Source organism: Haliotis asinina, chromosome 2 (assembly GCF_037392515.1).
Source record: "Haliotis asinina isolate JCU_RB_2024 chromosome 2, JCU_Hal_asi_v2, whole genome shotgun sequence".
Taxonomy (NCBI): Eukaryota; Metazoa; Mollusca; class Gastropoda; order Lepetellida; family Haliotidae; genus Haliotis; species Haliotis asinina.
This window is the reverse complement of record NC_090281.1, coordinates 48,601,957-48,623,822: the sequence shown is the minus strand read 5'-3', so window position 1 is coordinate 48,623,822 and position 21,866 is coordinate 48,601,957. Positions and strand designations below refer to the sequence as shown.

Sequence of the window (21,866 nt, the reverse complement as noted above, 5' to 3'; positions counted from 1 at the left end):
AATGCCGCTAGGTCAACATAGGAATGCATGTTTATACACTTTGAGGGGGGTAGAATGGTGCAGTAGAAAGTTGGAGAACGGTGTGGTTTCCGGGGTTTGACCCCTGCCAAATCACTACGTTTTTCGAATGACGAGTGCCTTAAAATCTGGGCGACCCTGCCTCCCTCCGTCGCCGATATGCACTTAGCTGTACTCGGTTAGATATACACGATAGTGACGAAGGGAGGGATGACTAATATCTTGGAATATAATCTAACTGTATCGTGTGTAGGCTAATGAGCGAATGATTTTCGGTTAAAAAAGACATTCTGCGTTATCGTACAGGAAGGTGGCTATGAAGTAAAACTGCCGAAAACGTATCTCCATACAAAGAGTGCTTACTACTTTTCGATTTCCTTATTGTTGACAATGCGTCTTATAACAAATGATTCTCCTCAAACAGATGTCTTCTTTATGCAAAATTGAAAGACCTTATGCAACTATCGAAAATGAAGAAGTCAGCTAGCTTGTTTGAACCTTGCAGGCCATTCGTGCTGGAAGTAATAACTCGTTTTGAGATATTTTGCATTCAGGCGAACAGGAACTGATCTCCGGTAAATTCACAGATATCTTATTCGTTGATGGGAGTATAGACGTAAAAGCTGGTGTGCATACACCGTCCACTGTATGTGACAACTAATCAAATAAACGTTTGACGAAGTGCCGCTTCGTTCTAATGTGTGAATACTTGTAATACAGACCACCTTCCCTAGATATCGTCATACCATTATATAATAGGATACCAACACAGAAGCATATCACCGTAACAGCATATCACCATATTAGGATACCAGCATACTAGGATACCACCGTAAAGGGATATAAAAATAAAAGTATACCATTGAACCAGGATACCACCATACCATCGAGCCAGGATACCACCATATCAGCATAACACCGAGAACCAAGTAGCGTTGATCAAAGTTAACACTCATCACGTACTGCACGTTGCAATTGTTTCACTGTTATAACTACTGAGCTAATCCCCATGTAATGCAAATCAATAATAGCGATGTATTATGAAACTATGAGCGTTTTATCCTGCTTCGAATAATATTCTCAGATTTAAATGTGCTGTTGGTAAGGGAAAATTATGAGGATTCGCTATCGTCAAACTGTTAAGACAGCCTTAGAATTCTCTATCTGTGCATAGCAACTGACGTAATTCGACTATGCTTGAACATTTTTCTGGTGCTTGCAGAGGTTATTGATACTGAATACAAAACGCTTGTCGATGCCATTACCAGAATCGCAAATAAGCTAAAAATTCCCTATTAATATGCAAATGTATTTCTCATAGTTTTAAACGATTGTTCTGTAGTAAAATGTATTGCGACTATTGTCTTGCCACACTAAGTCATCTTGTGAAACTTATTTTTTATGTAGCGACTGGCACCGTTGTCATGGATATGTGCAGGGCAGTTAAGTATATGTATTCTTACTTATATAGTAATTCTTATATTTACCATGCATTCAACAAGCAACTTGCTGGCACCTTGACTTCAAGTTCTACGGGTTAACAAAGTCAGTGAGTCTGACCACCCGTGCCAGTTATTCGCCTCTTACGACAAACTTGGGTTACTGAAGACCAGTGTACACCCGGATCTCCACGAGTCAACTTATATAAGAAGGCACACACGCTAGTATGCAGTATATCAGGGCTACGAGGTCGAAGTGGTTTGACTGTATGTGCAGTGACGTAACACGTATTGGAAAGGACACTGTTTATTGACTTAATTGACAGTGTCTTACTTAAATGGTAACGTAACAATGAAAGATTAAAGTTGAATATCATAAGTTACCGTTGTCTGTTGAAACACTATTTAGAAAACCGTTCATGAGTAACTCCATATTTTTGAAATATATATTTTATTAAGAACATTCACTATATACAAAACATATCAATGTTGATGCCGATTTCATCAAGAACATAATATTTTGAACAATAAAGCAAGTATCTGGAATATCAACATTCGTCGTTAAGATGAGGCAACTTCCACATTCATCTTACCTCACACACTAATGTCGCTTTTTTGATTGGCTGAACGCTCTTCTATTATTTACAATGTACCTCGCTTACAAGCGAGTAACTTTTCAATGTATCCCGCTGGGAATGCCGCACCCTGTTGGTATTTCGTGGTAGTATCACGAGTATCATTGAATCTCGTATGATGTACAGGAATTACCGATGTGTTGCGAATGCAAATCGGTGGAAGGGAAACAACACTAAATCAGTTTTTCTTGTCTGTAAATTCTAGCGATCGTGAAGAATCGGTACCGTGTTTCAAGCAGTTCAAAATTATCACTGATGTGTTCGGTAAGATAAATGCAATGTTCACTGAGCACTCGTGAACAGTGAACAACTTAATTGTAGATGACATTGCCGGTCATGCCGTATAACGAACATGCTGTGAGAAAGTACAACGACGGATTACGTCTTTGATAGAATCAGTTGGTAAATACAGTCAAAACGCATTGTAGAACTGCATCGTGATGTCCCACTTTCGACATACCAGAACTAAAATGGAATATGCAACCAAGCTTTGTCTTCGAGATATTCATACGTTCGGCACAAGATGGTTCACGGTATCGCTTAGCCACCTGTTCAACCACATGAGTAACGTGAATCTGTCTCCGGGACAAGGAACATCCTCCTTTTCATTTAAACGTTTAGTACCGCGCTTACCGACCCAGAACAACCCGCTGTTCGTTAAAACGTTAAGCACTGGTCTTACTGATCCAGAACACCCTCCTGTTCATTAAGACGTCAAGTACCGCTCTTACCGACCCAGAACAACTTGCTAATCATGCAAAGCATTCAAACGTTAGGTGCCGCCCTTACTGACCCTGAACATCCTCCTTTCAATAAACTCTCACAAACATTACAGATTGGCTTTGTTCATCACAATAAGCATTAACATGAATAGCAAAATGTTTGAAGAAAATGATTCTCACAATGTTCATTCACAGTAAAGCATTAAATTTTGTGATACTGTGTAAAACAGTTTCGAAAAACCTTAAGCATAAGGTGACATTTTGAAAGACAATGTGGCAATTACAATTCACCAATAACTCAAATGTACATGCATAAATGAACTCCTAGTAACTGTTCACGAATGATGTCTTCAGTTCAGTTGCGTCGTTCACGCTTAAACACTGCTTTCTCCAAGCCCATCATCGGTGCTTCGAACACAAGGGACACAACAAAGGATAGGCCGTAGGTGATCACGAGAAATCCGAGAAAGTTGCACACCTGAAATGAAAATACGTACGGTTTTGTACGCAACTATTTCTTGACACGACACACAGCAAACAGTTAGATAGGCCGAGAATAAAAAGTTAAGCGCCAGTCTATTTCAAAACTAAGAAGTGACGTTGTGGAAATGTTATCTTTTATTCCTAATACATTATGCAAATTGCTAGAATGGCGGGTTCTACCGTTAGCTTGCCTTCTTCAGGAAGGCATGTGTCTTGCTTTATTTTCAGTCATATAGTATAAACAAAAATTATTGAGAATTTAAAGATTGTAATCTTTTACTCATTTTTCACTCATTACTCACGTTTTAAATGTGAATATTAGCAGAACTGAACTCCAGATCAAATACAGGCGAACAGTTAGTATTTTGTCAAGTCACTATGGGCAATTATGCACGATTCAATGCGGCGGCGCAATCTATTGATCAAGGAAGTAAGAAAGTCGTGGTCCACGCTGTCCCAATATCGGGCCACCTCTTCTTTCATTTCAGCAATATTTGTCAGATTTTTCTTATTGACACTTTCCTTCATAAATCCCCTCCTGGATTTAGGTCAGGGCTATAGGTTGAAAAATCAAATAATGTCATATTTTGGGCCCAAAACCAGGCTTGAGAATGCTTTGAACGATGTTTCGGGTCATTGTCCTGCTGGAAAATCATTTTATTTCATTTACAGACCACCGACATACAGCTACAGTATTGCTGAAGGTAGCAATAAACAACAACCAAACCAAACAAAAACGATCGCAGCACAATTTCTTTACTGTAACAATGCAATCACCTTGTCCGTGAAAGGCACTGTTACCCAAGCGATACTGAATATTAACATATCACTACACAGTTACTCAGTGTCGTAATACCTATTCGCTTTCATGCACGTGTACAATTAAACACGTCAACATAAGGTTCCATGAAATGCCGTGACCTTCTTCCGGGTCCCATAACTTACAATGTTGACGTCGGATACGAAGAAGGGGCTCCTGTGTGTCATGTATTGGTAGATGATCACCATCGGGTGAATGAGATAGGCGCAATACGTCAGGCGGCTCAGAGTGACAAAACCAGTCCATGACATTAACGTGTTCACAAAACCTGAAACATGGTCAATGATTATTTTATCACTTTCATAAGACCAGTTCTGGAGATTTAAAAGTAAAGGTGTTTCTATCCTTATTAATACTGACCAAATGATGCTCTGAGAATCTACTTTTGTTTCCAAATTTGTCAAGATTTGGCTTTACGTTTAATCATTTTTGTAGTTCTAGTTTTACATAACCTTTTGATCAAGCCATCTTCTATCAACACCTTTTGAAGGTCTGCTGTGTCAACATAAATGGTTAATGTGGCTGCGGTGTGGTAGGAAGCTTGGGCAAGGACGTTGAAACAAAATCAGGCATACTAGACAATAAGGCCTAATGGTGTTGCGTTTTGTTCCCTTTTATCCCCCAGGCACGTAATGAGGGGGGATATAGTCGACGTCTCGTCTCTCTGTCTGTCCGTCCGTTTTGTTTCCGGGGCATAACTCAAAATCCGTTCAATATTTTTCGACCAAAATTGAAAGATATAATAATCTGAACCTATTGTTGTACCTTTTGCTGTTTACAGATTTTTGACATTATTATTATTATTTGGTTTTTCCATGAAACGTTTTGGTGTTCGTCTAATGTTGGGGTGGGCTTCGTTTCCGGAGCAGAACTCAAAATCCGTTCAATATTTTTCTGCAAAACCTGGTAGATATATCAATCAGAACCCATGGTGGTGCCTTTTGCTATTTACAGATTTTTGTGAGTTATCATTTTTCAGTTTCCATGGAAACGATTCTGACTTAATCTCAAAATGGAGCGATTTAATATCTTTCAGCAAAACTTGGCAGATATTTGAGGCAGATGACAAAAGGGTGCCTTCTGCTATTTACAAAGTTTTGGCATTTTTCCCGGTTTCCACTGAAACAGTTCTAGCACAACTTGAAAGCCATTTCATATCGTTCAACAGATCTTGGCAGATATATGAGACAGATCTTGAAGTGGTGCCTTTTGCTGTTTACAGATATATGACATTTATGATTTCCATGGAAACGATTCAGACTTAGTCTAAAAAATCATCAAGTAACTGTCAGATGATTTGTCCTGTCAAATATGTACCTTTCAAATATGTGGCGGCCGGGGGGATATGTCATCTTCGGATGACTCTTGTATTTATAACGTGAGCGATCAGTGTAAATATTATCTGTTGTGGTTCTGCTATAGAATTAGTCTCTGAAATTGTAACGGGTTGTACGAGTAACATACATGACAATTCCTTGGAGTCAATATGTAGCAACCTTCCTAAGTTATTCTACGAAAGGCACCTGCACTTAATTTAATCGGAATTTATATCCAAAATGGGAAGATCAATACTGGTATCCTCCTGGCTCAAGAAGACTCTCATACTGTGTACATATACTGCAAACAAAAAGTATGGGAACGCCCTAAAAGTTTTACCCGGTTTCCATGGGAACGATTATGACTGTCTCAAAATGGAAGAGCTCCATTTCCGGAGCATAACTTTAAAACTTCTTAATATCTTTCAGCAGAACTTGGTAGATATGTGTGGCAGACCCCAAAGTGGTGCCTTTTGGTATTTACAGATTTTAGTCACTTTTGTTTTTTCCGATTTAAATGGCAACGATTTAGACTTGGTCTAAAATGGGAGGGATTCTGTTCCTTTCCTGAGCACAACTTGAAAACCATTTGGTATCAACCATTTGAAAACCATTTGATATCAGCAGAACTTGGTAATATATGAGGTAGACCTTGAAGTGGTACCTTTTGCTGTTTACTGTCACTTGGCATTTATCATGATTTCCAAGGAAACGATTCGAACTTAGTCTAAAAAAACATCAAGTAACTGTCAGATGACATGTTCTTTGTTGTTAGAAGAACAACTTCTGCTACAAGAGAAGATGTCCAGTTTGGGCTGCACATGTTGAGTCAGGCTTGGATATTGCAGTCCTACCTCCGTTCCCTGTTGCACACGCCACCACAACCCAGCAGACTGCAGCTCCCCACACCGTCCTGTGAGCCGAGTTGTAAAATGCTGAAACGTCACTCGGCATCGGCGTCCCATTGGCTGATTCGTACGGCCCATAAAGCACTGCGAGAGCGGACGCAGCTGCCACAGCCCATCCGACCAACACTGCTTTCTTAAGTAAGAATTGTACCAACAGAGTGAGTGAGTGAGTGAGTGAGTGAGTGAGTGAGTGAGTGAGTGAGTGAGTGAGTGAGTGAGTGAGTGAGTGAGTGAGTGAGTGAGTGAGTGAGTTTTACACCTCACTCAGCAAAACACCAGCAATATGGCGGCGGTCTGTAAATAAGGGAGTCTGGATAAGACAATCCAGTGAACAGCACGCACATCGATCTGCGCAACTGGGAACCGATGACATGTGTCAACCAAGCCAGCCAGTCCGACCGTCAGATCCCGTTAGTCAACACTTACGATATGCATGGATTACTGAAGGCCAATATTCTGACCCGGACCTTCACAAGTCTCTACAAACATAACTCTCTATAGCATAATACCCATTACTGATGGTACGGGTGGAAAATCTGTACATTCATCAATTTAACAATACCTTCTGGCCGCCTAGTGGCCAAAATGGTCGCTCGTCATGCCGAAGATCGGGTTCGATTCCTCACATGGGTACATTGTGTGAAGCCCATTTTAGGGTGTCCCCCGTCGTGATATTGCAGGAATGTTGCTAAAGGCGTACAACTAATTTCACCCACTCACTATCTGGCATCCATGTAATCTGTCTGGTTTCACTTTTCTTGTTAAGCTGCAGTTTTAGACTAACCTTATTTAGGCGGAGTTTACAGTTGGTTTTGTACAGGAGATATCCGGCGACTATGCCAATGAGGTATGGACCCATCCGACAGTAGGGAGTCATGTAGTAGTCGCTAAAATCGGCAAGACCCCTGAAAAAAGGGACAGTTTTGTTAGATTTAGAATGGATGGTGCAGATATTTAATTTCGTTAAGCTGAATACTATAGAAGCGTATCCGTGCAGCAGGCTGAAGAAAATATCTTATACGTCGTTGATACTTACGTCTACGTACAACATACTTTCATCCACGTAAAATATGGTCATACGTAGATAATACCTCCATCCAGGTAAAATATACTCATATCTACGTAGATGAATCTTCTATCCACGTAAAATATGCTCATACCTACGTAGACGGTACTTTCATCTACGTAAAATATGCTCATACCTACGTAGACGATACTTTCATCTACGTAAAATATACTCCCACCTACGTAGACGATACTTTCATCTACGTAAAATATTCTCCTATCTACGTAGAAGAATCTTTCATCCACGTAAAATATACTGATATCTACCTAGATTATACTTTCATCCACGTAATATATTCATACCTCCGGAAAAGATACATGTCTACATAGAAAACTGTTTTAATTTTCGTCGATGATACTTACATGTGCTAGAGTCAGATTTTACTAGTGCCACATAAAACATATATGATCGAGTCTGTTAAAATGAACATCCACTATTATAAATCAATGAAACGATAAGTTTATAGCTATATAAAAGACAGAAAACCTACTGCTTTCCCTCCGTCTGGTAGAAGACACCAACGGGTATGTTGTCAAGCCTTGATATCAATCCAGCAGTCGTGAGAGTAGCAGCAAGGAATACGCCGATCACAATCATACCGAGCATCTCCGAACTAGAAATAAGGAAGAAAGAGTTGTTGTTTCAAGTCACCGTCACTATACCACTTTGTCCACACTGTGTCTGGGTCTAACAAGCCAGTGGCTGAAAGCATGAGTATTCCATGACAACCAAGGAAAAACAGTAGCTGAAATCATGAGGATACTATGACAACCATTGAAAACTTGTGGCTGAAGGCGAATAACTAACCGTGGACAGAAAAGCCAATGGCTCAAAGCATGAACACTCCATAACAACCAACGAAAACCAGTGGCTGAGAGCATGAGTACTCCATGACAATCAAGGAAAAACAGTAGTTAAAACGAACAATCCTCGTTAGTTTGCCCTTACGACGATTATGGGTTATTGGCGGTTCATCCTGCATAGCATGGGTTGTAGGAGACGGATGTGTTCGTGGTTCAAACACATGGGTAACCCTTATCTGGCGAAACACAAAACCTGAATACAAGTCACAACAAAGCAGCCTATACCTAACTACGCTATTACGTGCATGGGACTATCATACAAACCGTGGTACACTTACTATGCGGACTACAAACTGTGAAATGCGTATGATATTAATCTAACACTCAAGAGAAACCCGTATCAATCGAATTACACACCGTGAAATGTGTATGACACGAATGGATAGCAGTAATAAGTATCGCACGTATTCCTAACGTGAAGTATGTATCATAATATGTGAATATAAATTACAAACCGTGAATTACGTGTAACACGTATCATGCGAATAACTAACCGTGGGATACGTACCAGGGGTGTTATTAACTAACAGTCAAATACGTTCCACAGGAATAATACACTAACAGTAGAATATGTACCGGGGAAATTATTAACTAACTGCCGAATACGTACTAGAGAAATTATCAACTAACGCATTGGTTCAGTGACACAAACATTAGCCGAGTAGCAAAAGAGATATCTACTTACTAGAAGAGGGGGATGAGAATGAGGGGACTCAAGACGAAGAACTGCATGTCATTTGCCAGGTACCAGGCCCACCCGAAACACTGTAAGATTAGAGATTATCATAAACAAGTATGCCATTTGCCTTTCACTACTGGCAAACAAGGATAAGTTGGACCAGTGCTGGGAACGCGTTTACGAGAAAAAGGCATTGAACGGCAGTGAGCAAACTCATTTGGTTTGTGAAAGGTAGAGCATATGTAGGGTAGTGCACGTGCAATACATGAAGATGAAATTGATTCCGCGCGTAGATATTTGAAATTGGCGGCCAAAAAGCCAAAATGCATGATATCAATATATTTAGATTCCTTGTGAGATGAGCCTTCATTTGATATATCACACGACACAATTATTGACAAAATATCTGTGTGTATAATCATTTTAATGATTTTGGTGGCCATCTTGAAATTGGTGGCCATCTTGAAAATGCCACGAGGTAGAATTTGCAGAACTTTGTACTTTGCACATGGCAATAATGTTCTGAAGATTTACTGAAACATTCAGCTTTCTACTATTTTTTTCCAATGTCATGTCAAATGGTCCTGACAGGTGGTCGGTGCTGCAAGTCGGCAATACACACTACACTTGATACCGGACAACCCGAGGTCTCTTTGCTCACAATGGCAAGCGCCAGTGTGCGGCACTATATACATACTATTTCGGGTCGGTGCTCAACTTATCCTTGTTTGCCAGGTGTTCTAAGCGAACACAGAGATTAGAAGAGGTGTCAGTTACAATTTACAACTAATTCATTTGCCGGATACCAATAGGACCGTCAAGAATACAATAAACAAACAATACAAATTCCGCACAAGATCAGCCATGCTCCCTAGGTGCTCGCGGAGCATGTTACGTTTACGCGGCCTGTTCCAACTGTCTGTATTTAGCCTAACGTGAGTGTTTCATGAAGGCCGTGCTTGCTTTCATGAACTTGCTAACGGAGCATAGTGCATTGCACAGAGTTGGTTTTTGATTATGCATTCTGAACATCCAAGGAAACGCAACTCTGTCAAGTTTCTACATAGAAGACACAAACATGAACCCATACTTTCATGAGATTTCATTTCTTCGAATATTGCGTTTCTTTTGCTGTTCAGAATATATGGCTGTGTATACGTAATGCTGTGGTAAGTACCATTTCGTCCTTGTTGACGAGGTTATTGATGTAAAGAAGGTTCGTCCACCAGTTGTCCCTGCATTGCTGCTTCTGCACACCCGTCTGAGGCCAGATAGGTCCATCTCCGAGATAGTGGAATAAGCACGTGTAAAACATCAGCATCATCATGTAAACTGGAGTCAGCCTAAAGCAACAATACTATTAATTATATATGCATAGGTTAATCACCCTACCAGAGCAGAGTGTATTTAAATAAACTTTCGGAGAGAGGGTGATGACACCACGAGGGCATACCTATTTAATACGCGTGTAATGTATTAGGCATGATAAGGTTAACAAATAAGTACAATTTTGTCGTTTGTGAAAAGAAATAATTGCCCTAGGTCAGTTAATCAGTTATGCTAACAAAACATTTCCAAGAACAATATTAATGGAAATAGCGTTCCCTATTGTCTGTTTGCAGTGAAAATGTACCGATGAATTTCACTTCAGCCCAAAAAGTAAAAGTAAGGTACCATTTCGTCGTTAATTTTACAGTCTTGTATTCAGTTAGATGTCATACATGGACCACGTAACCTTGACCTCGTTTCACAAAGCTATCGTAATGCTAAAATTGTCGCTACTGTACGACAGTCGTAGCTCTGCCGTAGTTTCGTGAAATGGGGCCGTGATCAGAGATCTTTCATTCTGTTTACCTATGAATCATTCCTTGAATTCCCCTTTTATTTGAAATATACGAAAGCGAATAAGCAGTCTCAGCTATTCAACCAAAACAATTCAGCTGGCCTTAAAAGGCAAAACAGTAGGGAACAATGAAAACAGTCAACATGTACTATACTAATTTGCTTTAGGTGCACATGCCTTCATCTCACCGAGTGAATGAGTTGTGAGTATTGCCAATACAGTCTGGAAAGACGATGGATATCAAAACATATATCAAGACAAAGGCTTCTACAGAGTATCAAACTTCCATTCATGCACATTTTGTGATATATCGAGTGAATTAGTGAGGATGGTGTTACGCCGCTTTTAGTATTATTCCAGCAATATCATGGTAGGAACTCTAGAAATGGGCTTCACACATTTTACCCTTGTAGGCAGTCGATCCCAGGACTTCGGCATGACCATTCGGCTACCATACCGCCTTTCCTTTTTATGTACCAAAGGGGTAAAGTAATATTTGAAGCTATATTTCATTTCGGAATCTATACAGATATATTCTGTACAACTGTTGGGGTTACACCTACCTCCAGAATCTGTGGAAGTAGAACATGGCCCAATTTAGCTTTCCTTGGCCTTTCTTTAGCTCCTTCATGGCCAGATAGGCGACAAGCAGCCCACTAGTCAAGAAAACAAACGAAATGTTTTCGGAGTGACCTTCACAAAATACATGTGGAAAGTTTTCTAGTTCACTATTGTTTAATCCTACTCGACAATATTTAAATATGACTGCGACATGCCAAAAGTGACAAAACCTGGTGTTCGTGAAGAGGTCCATTGGTAACACCCGCCATACACACGAGACGGTAACACTTAAATGTCGTTGATATATCTGATATAGTGATCGTATTGGTTGTACTTTACCTTATTCAGGCCCCCCTAAGTAATTGAAGGAATTACAGCAAATTTGAAGGAATTGCATCTAAAATGTAAACAAACGCAGCCCACTCGCGAAACAATTGCAGCCATATCGGCAATTTAGCGGTAATAACAGAAACACATCGGCCATATCGGAAGCAATGTCGCTAATACTTGAAACACGCTCGGCCGTCTTCGGAGATTTGTCGGCTCACTTCCGTGATTTGTCGGTCGCGAGCGGAAACTCACGCAGCTAAACATGGCGTCGTTCGAAGAAACACCCGTCTCGGTGAGTTTTGTTTGTGGTTCCTACTATTAGATTTTTATACTTATCTATCTTTGACCACCCGTGTTGAATGCGTTTAGGTATGAGGTGTTGTTGGATCTATAGCTTATTTTTTTCAGGAAAAGACTGTCACTGCAGAAGAGTGTCACAAGTCATGCCCCTTGAGGATGTTTACATCTGAACCTCCTTGCTGCGTGAGTTTCCGCTCGCGACCGACAAATCACGGAAGTGAGCCGAAAAATCTCCGAAAACGGCCGAGCGTGTTTCAAGTATTAGCGACATTGCTTCCGATATGGCCTATGTGTTTCTGTTATTACCGCTAAATTACCGATATGTTTCGCGAGTGGGCTGCGTTTGTTTACATTTGAGATGCAATTCCTTCAAAATTGCTGTAATTCCTCCAATTACTTAGGTGGGCCTGTTATTGAGTGTCTGAGGTTTTACGTAGCTTTTAGCAATATCATTGCAGCAGACACCAGGAGCGGGCTTCATAAATTTTACCCATGTGGGGAATCGACGACTAGCGGACCTTTAACCACTGTACTACCTCGTCGCTCCTTACCTTAATGTGAAGAATGTATCAACGGATACAAGAGCATTGAGAATTCCGTGGAAGGTCCACCTGCTGATACTCTCTTGGAGAAAGGGGGCAAGATTAGCTGAAAGATGGAAAGTGGGTGAGTAAGTTGGTTGTTACAATACTCGTCAATATTCCATTAATATCACGGCTGGGACACCTGGCATGGGCTTCACACACTGTATCTACTTTATGAAAGCAAGTTATCATAAAGAAATAAATCTATGTATCAGAAATTGAGTTGAATATATGATGATGCAAGTTGACATATATGTACAGGAAAATGATTGCCAGCTTGCATATTGGTAAGACATACACATGGCTATAATTTGCTGTGAAGTAAAAAATAAAGAACAAGCAACAATAATAAATAACAAACAAACCAACCAACCGATTCAATAATGCATTTTCGGAAAGGTATATACTACTTTTATTGTGTCAAAAGTGAACCTAAGAGAAGTGTGATTATCGAATAAAAGCTGTTCATTGCGATTCATGTTGTCAAAATATTAATGAAAGTAAAATGCATTTGGCCAAGTTTCAAATGATTCAGCACTTACACCCCATTGAAAGAAGACTGGAGAAAGCATGTCCCAGAACAACCCATGTCATGCTGAGAAAGCGGATCCCGTGTACAGCTGTCAGGCTCCCAGGGACTTGTCTTGTATCTAGCAGCTTTGCTCCGTTTGTGTAGGCAGAGAATGACAACAACAGTTTGATACCAAGTCCATGAGGCCGTTCTGCAGAAAGAGAACGGGAACAGTGTAATTAGCAGATCGCAGGGAGATGGTTTTCACACAATGAATACTAACAACCTCTGAAACAGCAGACCGGGAGATGGTTCTGTAGACAGAGAATGCTAACAACCTCTCACACTACAGCCTGGGAGATGGTTCTGTAGACAGAGAATGCTAACAACCTCTCACACTACAGCCTGGGAGATGGTTCTGTAGACAGAGAATGCTAACAACCTCTCACACTACAGCCTGGGAGATGGTTCTGTAGACAGAGAATGCTAACAACCTCTTAAACCACAGACTAGGAGATGGTTCTGTAAATAAAAAAAAAGCATGACAGGAGAATACATACAAGTTCTGCAGATAGTTCTGGAGGAAAGTTTGAAAGATTTATGATCATGGGTGTTATTTGTTGTTTAATGCCGCACCCAGCAATATTCCAAGTATATGACACCAATGAGTAAATAATTGAATGTGGATATGACAGTTAGTCCAGTGATCAATATGAACAGTATGACACTTGACATCAGCAACTTTGATCACTTTGCACCATATTCCCTGTAATTTGTGTGTGATACTTCAAGCGTATCGTGTCCATGGGTGAACACGTGTTGGATCAAAATCGGGAGAAAAATATAATGTATATCACTTTAGCTACTGACTACCCTTGTATTTCTTACACATTTGTATGAGAAAGGATTAAGAATATACTCCCCAACATCGCGTTCCTCAAGTAAGAAGTTGACATCCATTAATTCTCGCCGTGCTGTTGATATTATTGCCAATACAATCACGAAATACGATGGATATCAAAACATATACCGTGACAATTGGCTGTACTTCATCTGACTCCGAAGACATTGAACGGTGCTCAACTATCAATCACTGGCTTATCTGTTTCACACTCTCTTACGTAGCTGGAATGCACTGTCCAGCTACGCGACTGATGTACAAACGAAGACATTGAAGATTTCTCATATAAGCGGGAAACCGACACTCGTGACTAAAGTTCCAAATTATTACCCGATTTTTGGTCTTGTGGTTTACTGGTGGTTTGTCGCTGGTCGGGTAGACAGTCCTGTCCATTTTCTTGTACCGCCTGAGCGTCTTCAATGCTCACAGAAGTTGATTCCGATAGCAGTGGGACCTTTTCAGAGTCAGCTACTTCTTTGCCATCGCCTGGTACTGCCGCTCCAGTGGATTTATCACTCGTCTTGAAAAAATCACCTTTGCGCATTTGAATGACTATGACGTCATACCCTGTTCCAAGAATGACCAGCACACCAAATACTGAACAAATGACACTGAAATGAACCAAAATCATACAGTTAATCACAATTAATATTCATACGTGTACTTCCTTTGGTATAGACTTAACCTATCCTAGAATCATCGGTGTAATTATGCACAAACTGAGTATTGTTTCTTGCAAAACATGGTGAATATTGTTGATATATTGTATTGTGAACAATGTGCTTATGATACATGGTGTGAATATTATTCATTAAATGCCTGATATGAATATTGTTCATAAAATGCCTGACATGAATATTGTTGATAAAATGTCCGATATGAATATTGTTCATTTAATGCAGTGTGAATATTTTCCTGGTTTCACATTCTATGGATACTGCTCATTTAACGTATGATGTGAATGTTTCATATAATGTGAATGTGGATATTGTTCACATACTGCATAGTGCAGTTGCTTTTGATACAGGGCGTGAGACTTGGTCAGAAAATACATGGTGTGATTACCTCATCTATAATGCATGGTGTGAATACTGTTTCCTTAATACATGGTGAGTATTATTCGTTATGATATATGGTATGAGTAAACTTGCAAAGAAATTATCAAGAAACCACCAAAAAAGAAAAAAAAATGAGACTAAGCTTCTTAATACCTTGAACAAATAAATGTATTTGTAAAAGAATATATATGTTTTCAAATGGAAAGTTTCTAAGTTATTATATCACAAAATTGATGGTATACTTCCCCCAAACACTCGACGCATACGCAGCCGCGTTTCATGTTTATTTGGATGCATCAAGCAATCCTACTGTGGTACTCGCACTTTAGTTACCAAGGCTTTGGTTGCATATTCTGTACTGGCTTTGTAAGGAATACACTTAAATCGTTTACGTCAAAGTGTCACAAATCCTTCATAAAAGACCCAGTCACCTGAATCCAAGGGAGAAATCCAACAAAATATTCTTCAGATACTAAGCTAAGTAAGGCAAGGTTTTCATTTGGCGCCATTCTGAACTGCCCGTATATGTTTGTTACCTAGATACAGAAATCAACCCTAAATAGATCCGAAAGTACTGCATGGTTGTGCCTATCATATAGAATACTTTCCGTCCGCTAACCGGCTTCGTAAATCAAATTTCTGATCTTCAAGCACAGGTTTCCTATCGGAGTACAACATCGTCGATGTGTTTGAAATTGGACGAAGTTTCCCAACTTACATGGCGACTATGGCATCCGTGTCGAGAGGGAAGTCCTTCTGATAACAGGTAACACTCGCCAGCAGGGCTATGTTCTGAGACATCAGCACTAACAGTAGAAAAAGGTCCAGTCAATAAAGGATCGAATATGTCACTATTTAGGATCCATTCTACTTCCGTTATTCAATATTATGTCCATTATAACGACCCTGAATTTATGTGATTGCTTGTTGATCAACGCTGCACTCAACAATATTTTACCTGTAGGGAGTCTTTAATAATCTAGTTTGGACCAAACAATCAAGTGATCAACAACATAGGCATTAATCTACGCAAATTGGGATACGATGACGTTGTTAACCAGTCTAAACTCGACCTTATTACTCGAGTCCTGGAACAAGCGTGGGTTGTTGAAGATCCTGAGGATCAATTGTAACCCGGATCTTCACGGGAAGCAATGGAAGAGTGATAATGCCACAGGGGCTTGTATCGCTTTGAAACGGAGTTCGAAAGACATACATGTGTATAGACCCTACCCTAGTACTATATAAAAGGATCTTTTTATATAGTACTAGGGTAGGGTCTATACACATATATGTCTTTCGAACGCCGTTTCAAAAGGATCTTTTTACATAGTACTAGGGTAGGGTCTATACACATATATGTCTTTCGAACGCCGTTTTAAAGCGATACAAGCCCCTGTGGATAATACAACATATTTCTGTAATCGCCGTAGTGGGTTTGACTGAGGAGTTCTCACGTCACACTGAACGCTAGGTATACAGTTCTGGTGTCCAAGCCGCGTTATTTTTTTATTTTAAAACAGCCTAAAATCCATACCCATCTCACTGTAAGCCGAAGACGTAAAAGACAAGAGATTTAATTAAAGTGTTTTTATGGTTAATGCCAATATATAGCTGAATTATTGCGAAGAGAGAACGTAAATTCTAATGCGGCCACTCGTATGATTGCGGCATAGATGTACACAACAAAATGCGCATTAAAGGTTTGCTTAAACTGTTGTGAGGCGAATTGTTCTGTCAATGCGAAGTAGAGAAACAAGCTGTAATATGAAGTGTCCATAATGAACTGACCAATACCGTGGAGGTGGACTTGGTTCATGGTTCATACATGGAAGAATAAAGGAAACGAAAGTATAGAGGGAGCTACGACTGATGTTTCGCTAAGGCAGTTAGTTTCGTGGAATGGTCTATTGTGCCTGGGAATGTTTGGAAGGAAAAGGTGATAGTTTACGGTCTGTGGCAATGGCGGAGACGTCTTGGCCTGTGCAGGTGTCTGGCATGCATAGTCCGAGAGTGATGGCGAGCTGGGTGGGATCTACTAGGCTAGTCTGCAGTAAAACAGAAATCGGGAAGTTACTGTGAGTCGAAGATTAATTAGAGTTCACGTAAAAGTATTATAATAAAAGAAGATTGATCATATCAGGTATTAAAGAAGTGACCATTTGGTGTTCAAGGGGAACGCTATTGCTGTTTGTAGCCAGCATTTTTTTCTTTAGGTTTCGTAGCCGTATTCAAGTTTTGCAACACAAGAGTGTGCTCTATAATAAAACATAACATTGGACACTTTCATTATAGTCATTATATTTCTATCCAGGACCATGGTGACATAATTCGTTCTTTTCTTTACAAGCATCTTCATAATTTTCTGAGTGATCAAGTCACGAGGCCTTTCCCAGACAACGACCCTGACCATGTACCCTCGACACTTCTGGATCAGGCATGTTTTAAAAGCGTCTGTGAGAGTGGATTCAGGTCAGACTAGGGCAGTTTTTCTTGAAACCGGCGTAGAACTAGTCACCTGAAAATGATCGACGCCTGGATCAGCAGAATTGCCTTACAAGTGCGCTGCAGAGCAAATGACTCTTATTCAGCTCCAGTGTAGTACTCACTTGGATGATCCTGTCATCAGTCAGTAACTGAATTCACACAGACACATGCACGAGTCGTTATTACTGATGTGTTATGGAAATTTGTTCACAGGCAGGGATGAGCTTCCGAAATTTCCCAAATTTCTTCTAAAGAGAAAAGGCAATTGTCTCTTATATGGCCTCATCTTTGATCATCTTCCCGTGGGTATGCTCTAACCAGATAATAATCCAGGCCCCACTTCAAAAGTCCAACCCTGCGTCTCTACCTCAGCTGAGAGTGATGCTTCTTCCTTGGCTGGAATCTGATCAAGCGATTGACCAAGAATGGTCGACGTCGGCACTGAGACACTAGGATGTAATAAGCACTCTGCGGAGGTAAAACTGTATTGTGATGATGAGGTTCAGAAGTGCCAGTGCTCAGATAGGGCTATATCCAGACTACGATTCACACATACATTGGATTCGTCAATCATAATCAACTGCTCTCTGAACTGCTAAACTAGAACTCGTTTTTCACCTTCTGGACAGAGCAAGCAGGTGGAACATACGACATGACGCTGACACAATCTTCGATTGTGAGGAGTTGGAGCTATAGAACTCTCTACAATCATTTCTTGTAAGGCTCTATCAGTTTGAACAATGAGTTCTTGACAGCGAAGACGATGTCAGGAGTGTACACGTATTCTTCAGTGCAACAGTTGTTTGGGCGTGAAGTGTGGGAGACACCGTCCCCAACTGCTTTGAATATCAAATGAATGCTCAGTAAGTGGTGAAATGCTTGGTCGTCAGGAGCATAAAGTTTAAAGTGGTATCACATTGCCAGCCAAATGAGAGGGAAATTGTGGCATAACTCATTTTCCACCATGATTTCTGTTCAATATTTGCTCCAAAATAAGCGATGCTTTTATCAACTGAAAGTAAAGGTATTTTTCATTTCGACGAAACCTTTTCGCCTGTGTTTTGGGACCACTAACCTCAAAGTCATTATCTGGAATTAATATTTCGCTGAACTTGTTTTACATGAAATTTTCAAACGATGGTGAAATACTAGTATCTAACGACAAAACCTGGTTTTCTTTGGTTATTTATCAAATATTGGACAGTTTGGTCGCCTACCTGATTGGGGGGCTGCAAGAGAGCTGTGCAATACGTGGCACCGAAGTCCACCTCAGTCCTATTGGTGATGACTCCAATACATTCATCAAATGATCCCAGCCACTTGAGTTCTCCCTTGAGAATGCCACTGCCAGGCTTACCGAACGCATCCAGCACTGTAAATATGCCAGTGGTCAAATCAGTATTAGTTTTATGACAAGTTTGAGTCTATCATCGTGAACATGGGATATACGAATCCTGAAAACATTCGCTGGAAGTAGATATATACCAGCCAGTATTAAAGTATGCAGCTGTCTCAACCGGTGTTCACAACTTCAGTCTCTCACCTGTCTGTCTCAGTTTGTTTGTTGAGTAACGCAACACTCAGCAATATTCCAGCTATATGGCAGCGATCTGTATTTGACTGGATCTGAACCAGAGATTTCTGTGATGAACAGTTGAGAGGAGAGATGACGACGTCAACCAACTCAGAATGACCGAACCGTCTCGTCTCTTACGACAAGCACAGGTTGATGAAGACTAATTCTAAGCAGGGTCGTGACGGGCATGTCTGTCCCATACCCACCGTTTCTTTACTATAGCTTGAGTGTTCATCGATGCTGTGTTTGACTGCAAATAGAGATTCATAACCAGAACCCTCACTGGCCCGAACAGAAAACAGGTCAGACGGGTAGTCTGTGTTACAAACTGTACGTGTAGTCATGACACTGTTGTAGGTCATCATGACCTCATAGTTAGTCATGACCTGTGTTCCCGTCAACGAAACCCGCTTGGGACCATCTCCGACTTAGTTCGTGAGGTACGGTGAAACCCGCGACTATGTGAGTGGATCCCCACTGTGTACACTGTGACGTACCAGTTTCCCCAAGTGATGCTTTGGGCTCAACACCTTTGGGCAGGACTCTTACAACGAGTACTAGGGCAGGTGGTCCTCAATGAATGCACATATTCAATATTGAATGCAAGAGTTTGCTTGTAGCTACAGTTGTCACATCTGGATGAAATATACTTACTCTCTAGAGCCCAGTCTTTGTTTTCCATAACGGCAGTGATCACTTGCTGGGTATGGTTGATACATACATCTCGTGTGTCCTGAAGACTACCCAGCATCTGGCGGAGATTCCCATCCCCCTGGGGATTGTCGAAAACTGCATCACTTTCAGCCTCACCATCGATCTCTCCTCTCTGAATCGCCTCGCTTTTCCTGTCTACACTTTCTCCGATACTGAACAATTTCTTTGATACAGTATCTATGACTATGTTTACAACACGTCGAGACTCAAAATTCTCGTTTAACCGTCTGTGGTTCTGTTCTATATCAAGATACGCATCCTCTTGACCCAATAACGTACCTACGCAGCAAAGAAAGGTCACTAACAGCAGCAGTTTCAACATAGTGGCTGAAACAACAACCTGTTTATGGAGTGTGACCCTTTTTGCCACAAGCTCACAGTTAGCAAACAATATCTGCGTAGACACAGCCAAATGAAACACTCACTCGAGGTGGGAGTTATTATTCCTAAGCGATAATGATATATGTGTATGAATCAGTGCTATATCCGTGCTATATGTTAATTATCACTCCATGTAGGACAAAACGTAGTGATAAGCTGTCCACAATAAAGTTGACAACCAGTTGTGCAAGAGCAGTGACACATCCCTTCTTCGTGTGACTGTTATCTGAATGCCGCTAGGTCAACATAGGAAGGCATGTTTATACAGTTTGATGGGGGTTGAATGTTGTAGTGTATTCGTAAGTTGGAGGGCAGTGGGTGATTTGACCCCTGTCAAATAACAATGTTTCACTAGTCAAGGGGCGGCTGAGTGGTCCAGAGGTTGACGGATTCATTGTCCGTTGACCGGGTTCATGTCCCGATTTCATTGGTACGACTGGTTATGTCACCTAACTTGTAGTCGTTCTACTGATAAGTAAAAGAAATGTATTAATATGGTATTCCACTTAAACCTGAAATGAAACCGATCGAGCCGAGCCAACTTTGAATGACGAAAGTCTTAAAAACTAGGCGACCCGACCTCCGTTTGTCGTCGATATGCTCATAGATATATATAGCTTTGACAAAGCGGGGTTGACTGTTATCTTGGAAGATACAGTCTAACTGTATCGTGGGTAAGCTAATAAGCAAATAATTTGGGCAAAGTTAGACATGCAATATATTGTCTGTTACGTCGAACTCAACTGCAAATGGGTAAAGATCAAGGAGGTTTCTTATATATCTTATTTATCGATCGCTTCCACGTTATATAAGGAAGAAAAAAAGAAACTACTACTCGTATATTGTCACCAGAACTGCCATAAATAGTAAATCTTAACAGATCTACTAAACTGGTATACTTTTGTGAGACTGGTTTGACCGTGGCGCTATCCCGTGTAGACAGACACTGAGAGCTGTGTCCCTTATAAATGTAATGAGTCGAGAGATATCCAGGCATATCGCTATTCATATCTCGAACAGTTCCGCAGACGAACTGCCAGACGAAACCATTCCAACAACTACAGACGAAATGGTCGATCAGATAACGAAACATTTTGATATTCCATCAATGACAGATAAAGAAAATGTCAGATTTACACTAGAGAGCCATTTTTCCGTCGGTATTTCGTCTATGGTTTCACTGTACAATCTCTAAGATGATTTGTCACAGAATGCTACGAGTTGGTCGCGATTGAGCATAGTCCAACTTTCCAACTGCAATCGAAATAATCGATTCTGGACCAGACATTCCGGTGATCAAAGACATGATCATAGATCTACACAACTGGCATACTATGACATGTGCCAAGCAATTGCAATTTAGCGAACTTCACTACCCGGTGCGGACGAGCGTTAAGTAGTTCGAGTACTTGGTCATGTTGATTGAAACTAGGAACCCCTTCGAATGTGTTCCACACAGTCTAATTTTTGTTATACCATTAGCACAGGTTTTCGGAGCAGAGTTTCCTGTAAAACGCTCTCTGAACTGAAATTATGAGCTATGAACAATGGCACACAATTACGCAGCTATCAGACTACCAGACCACTGTCTTTGTGAAGAGAATGAGGCACCAGAGACTTTGTGTTCCTGCAATTGCAATTGTGCGGGTGAAGAGAGAGTATGGAGACAGA

At 40.6% G+C, this 21,866-nt stretch overlaps 1 protein-coding gene across 2 annotated transcripts; it reads right to left on the bottom strand.

Moving 5' to 3' along the window:
* Window positions 1–1,891: 1,891 nt before the first annotated feature.
* On the bottom strand, window positions 1,892–20,430 carry LOC137273846 (nose resistant to fluoxetine protein 6-like). 2 transcript variants are annotated; one of them, XR_010956158.1, is made up of 16 exons: window positions 19,755–20,281; window positions 18,742–18,896; window positions 16,989–17,085; window positions 15,756–15,843; window positions 14,310–14,590; window positions 13,110–13,289; window positions 12,535–12,631; window positions 11,356–11,448; window positions 10,127–10,292; window positions 8,956–9,035; window positions 7,898–8,020; window positions 7,126–7,246; window positions 6,288–6,474; window positions 4,243–4,385; window positions 3,033–3,292; window positions 2,653–2,840 (listed from the first exon to the last, which is right to left on the bottom strand). XR_010956158.1 is itself a non-coding variant. In XM_067806720.1 (15 exons), exons 1-15 carry the CDS (start codon window positions 20,134–20,136, stop codon window positions 3,170–3,172), a joined length of 2,316 nt encoding a protein of 771 aa, XP_067662821.1. In that variant the 5' UTR covers window positions 20,137–20,430; the 3' UTR covers window positions 1,892–3,169. The 2 variants fall into 2 exon arrangements, 1 of the variants encoding a protein (XP_067662821.1); XM_067806720.1 differs by having other exon boundaries at window positions 1,892–3,292; window positions 19,755–20,430.
* Window positions 20,431–21,866: the final 1,436 nt, after the last annotated feature.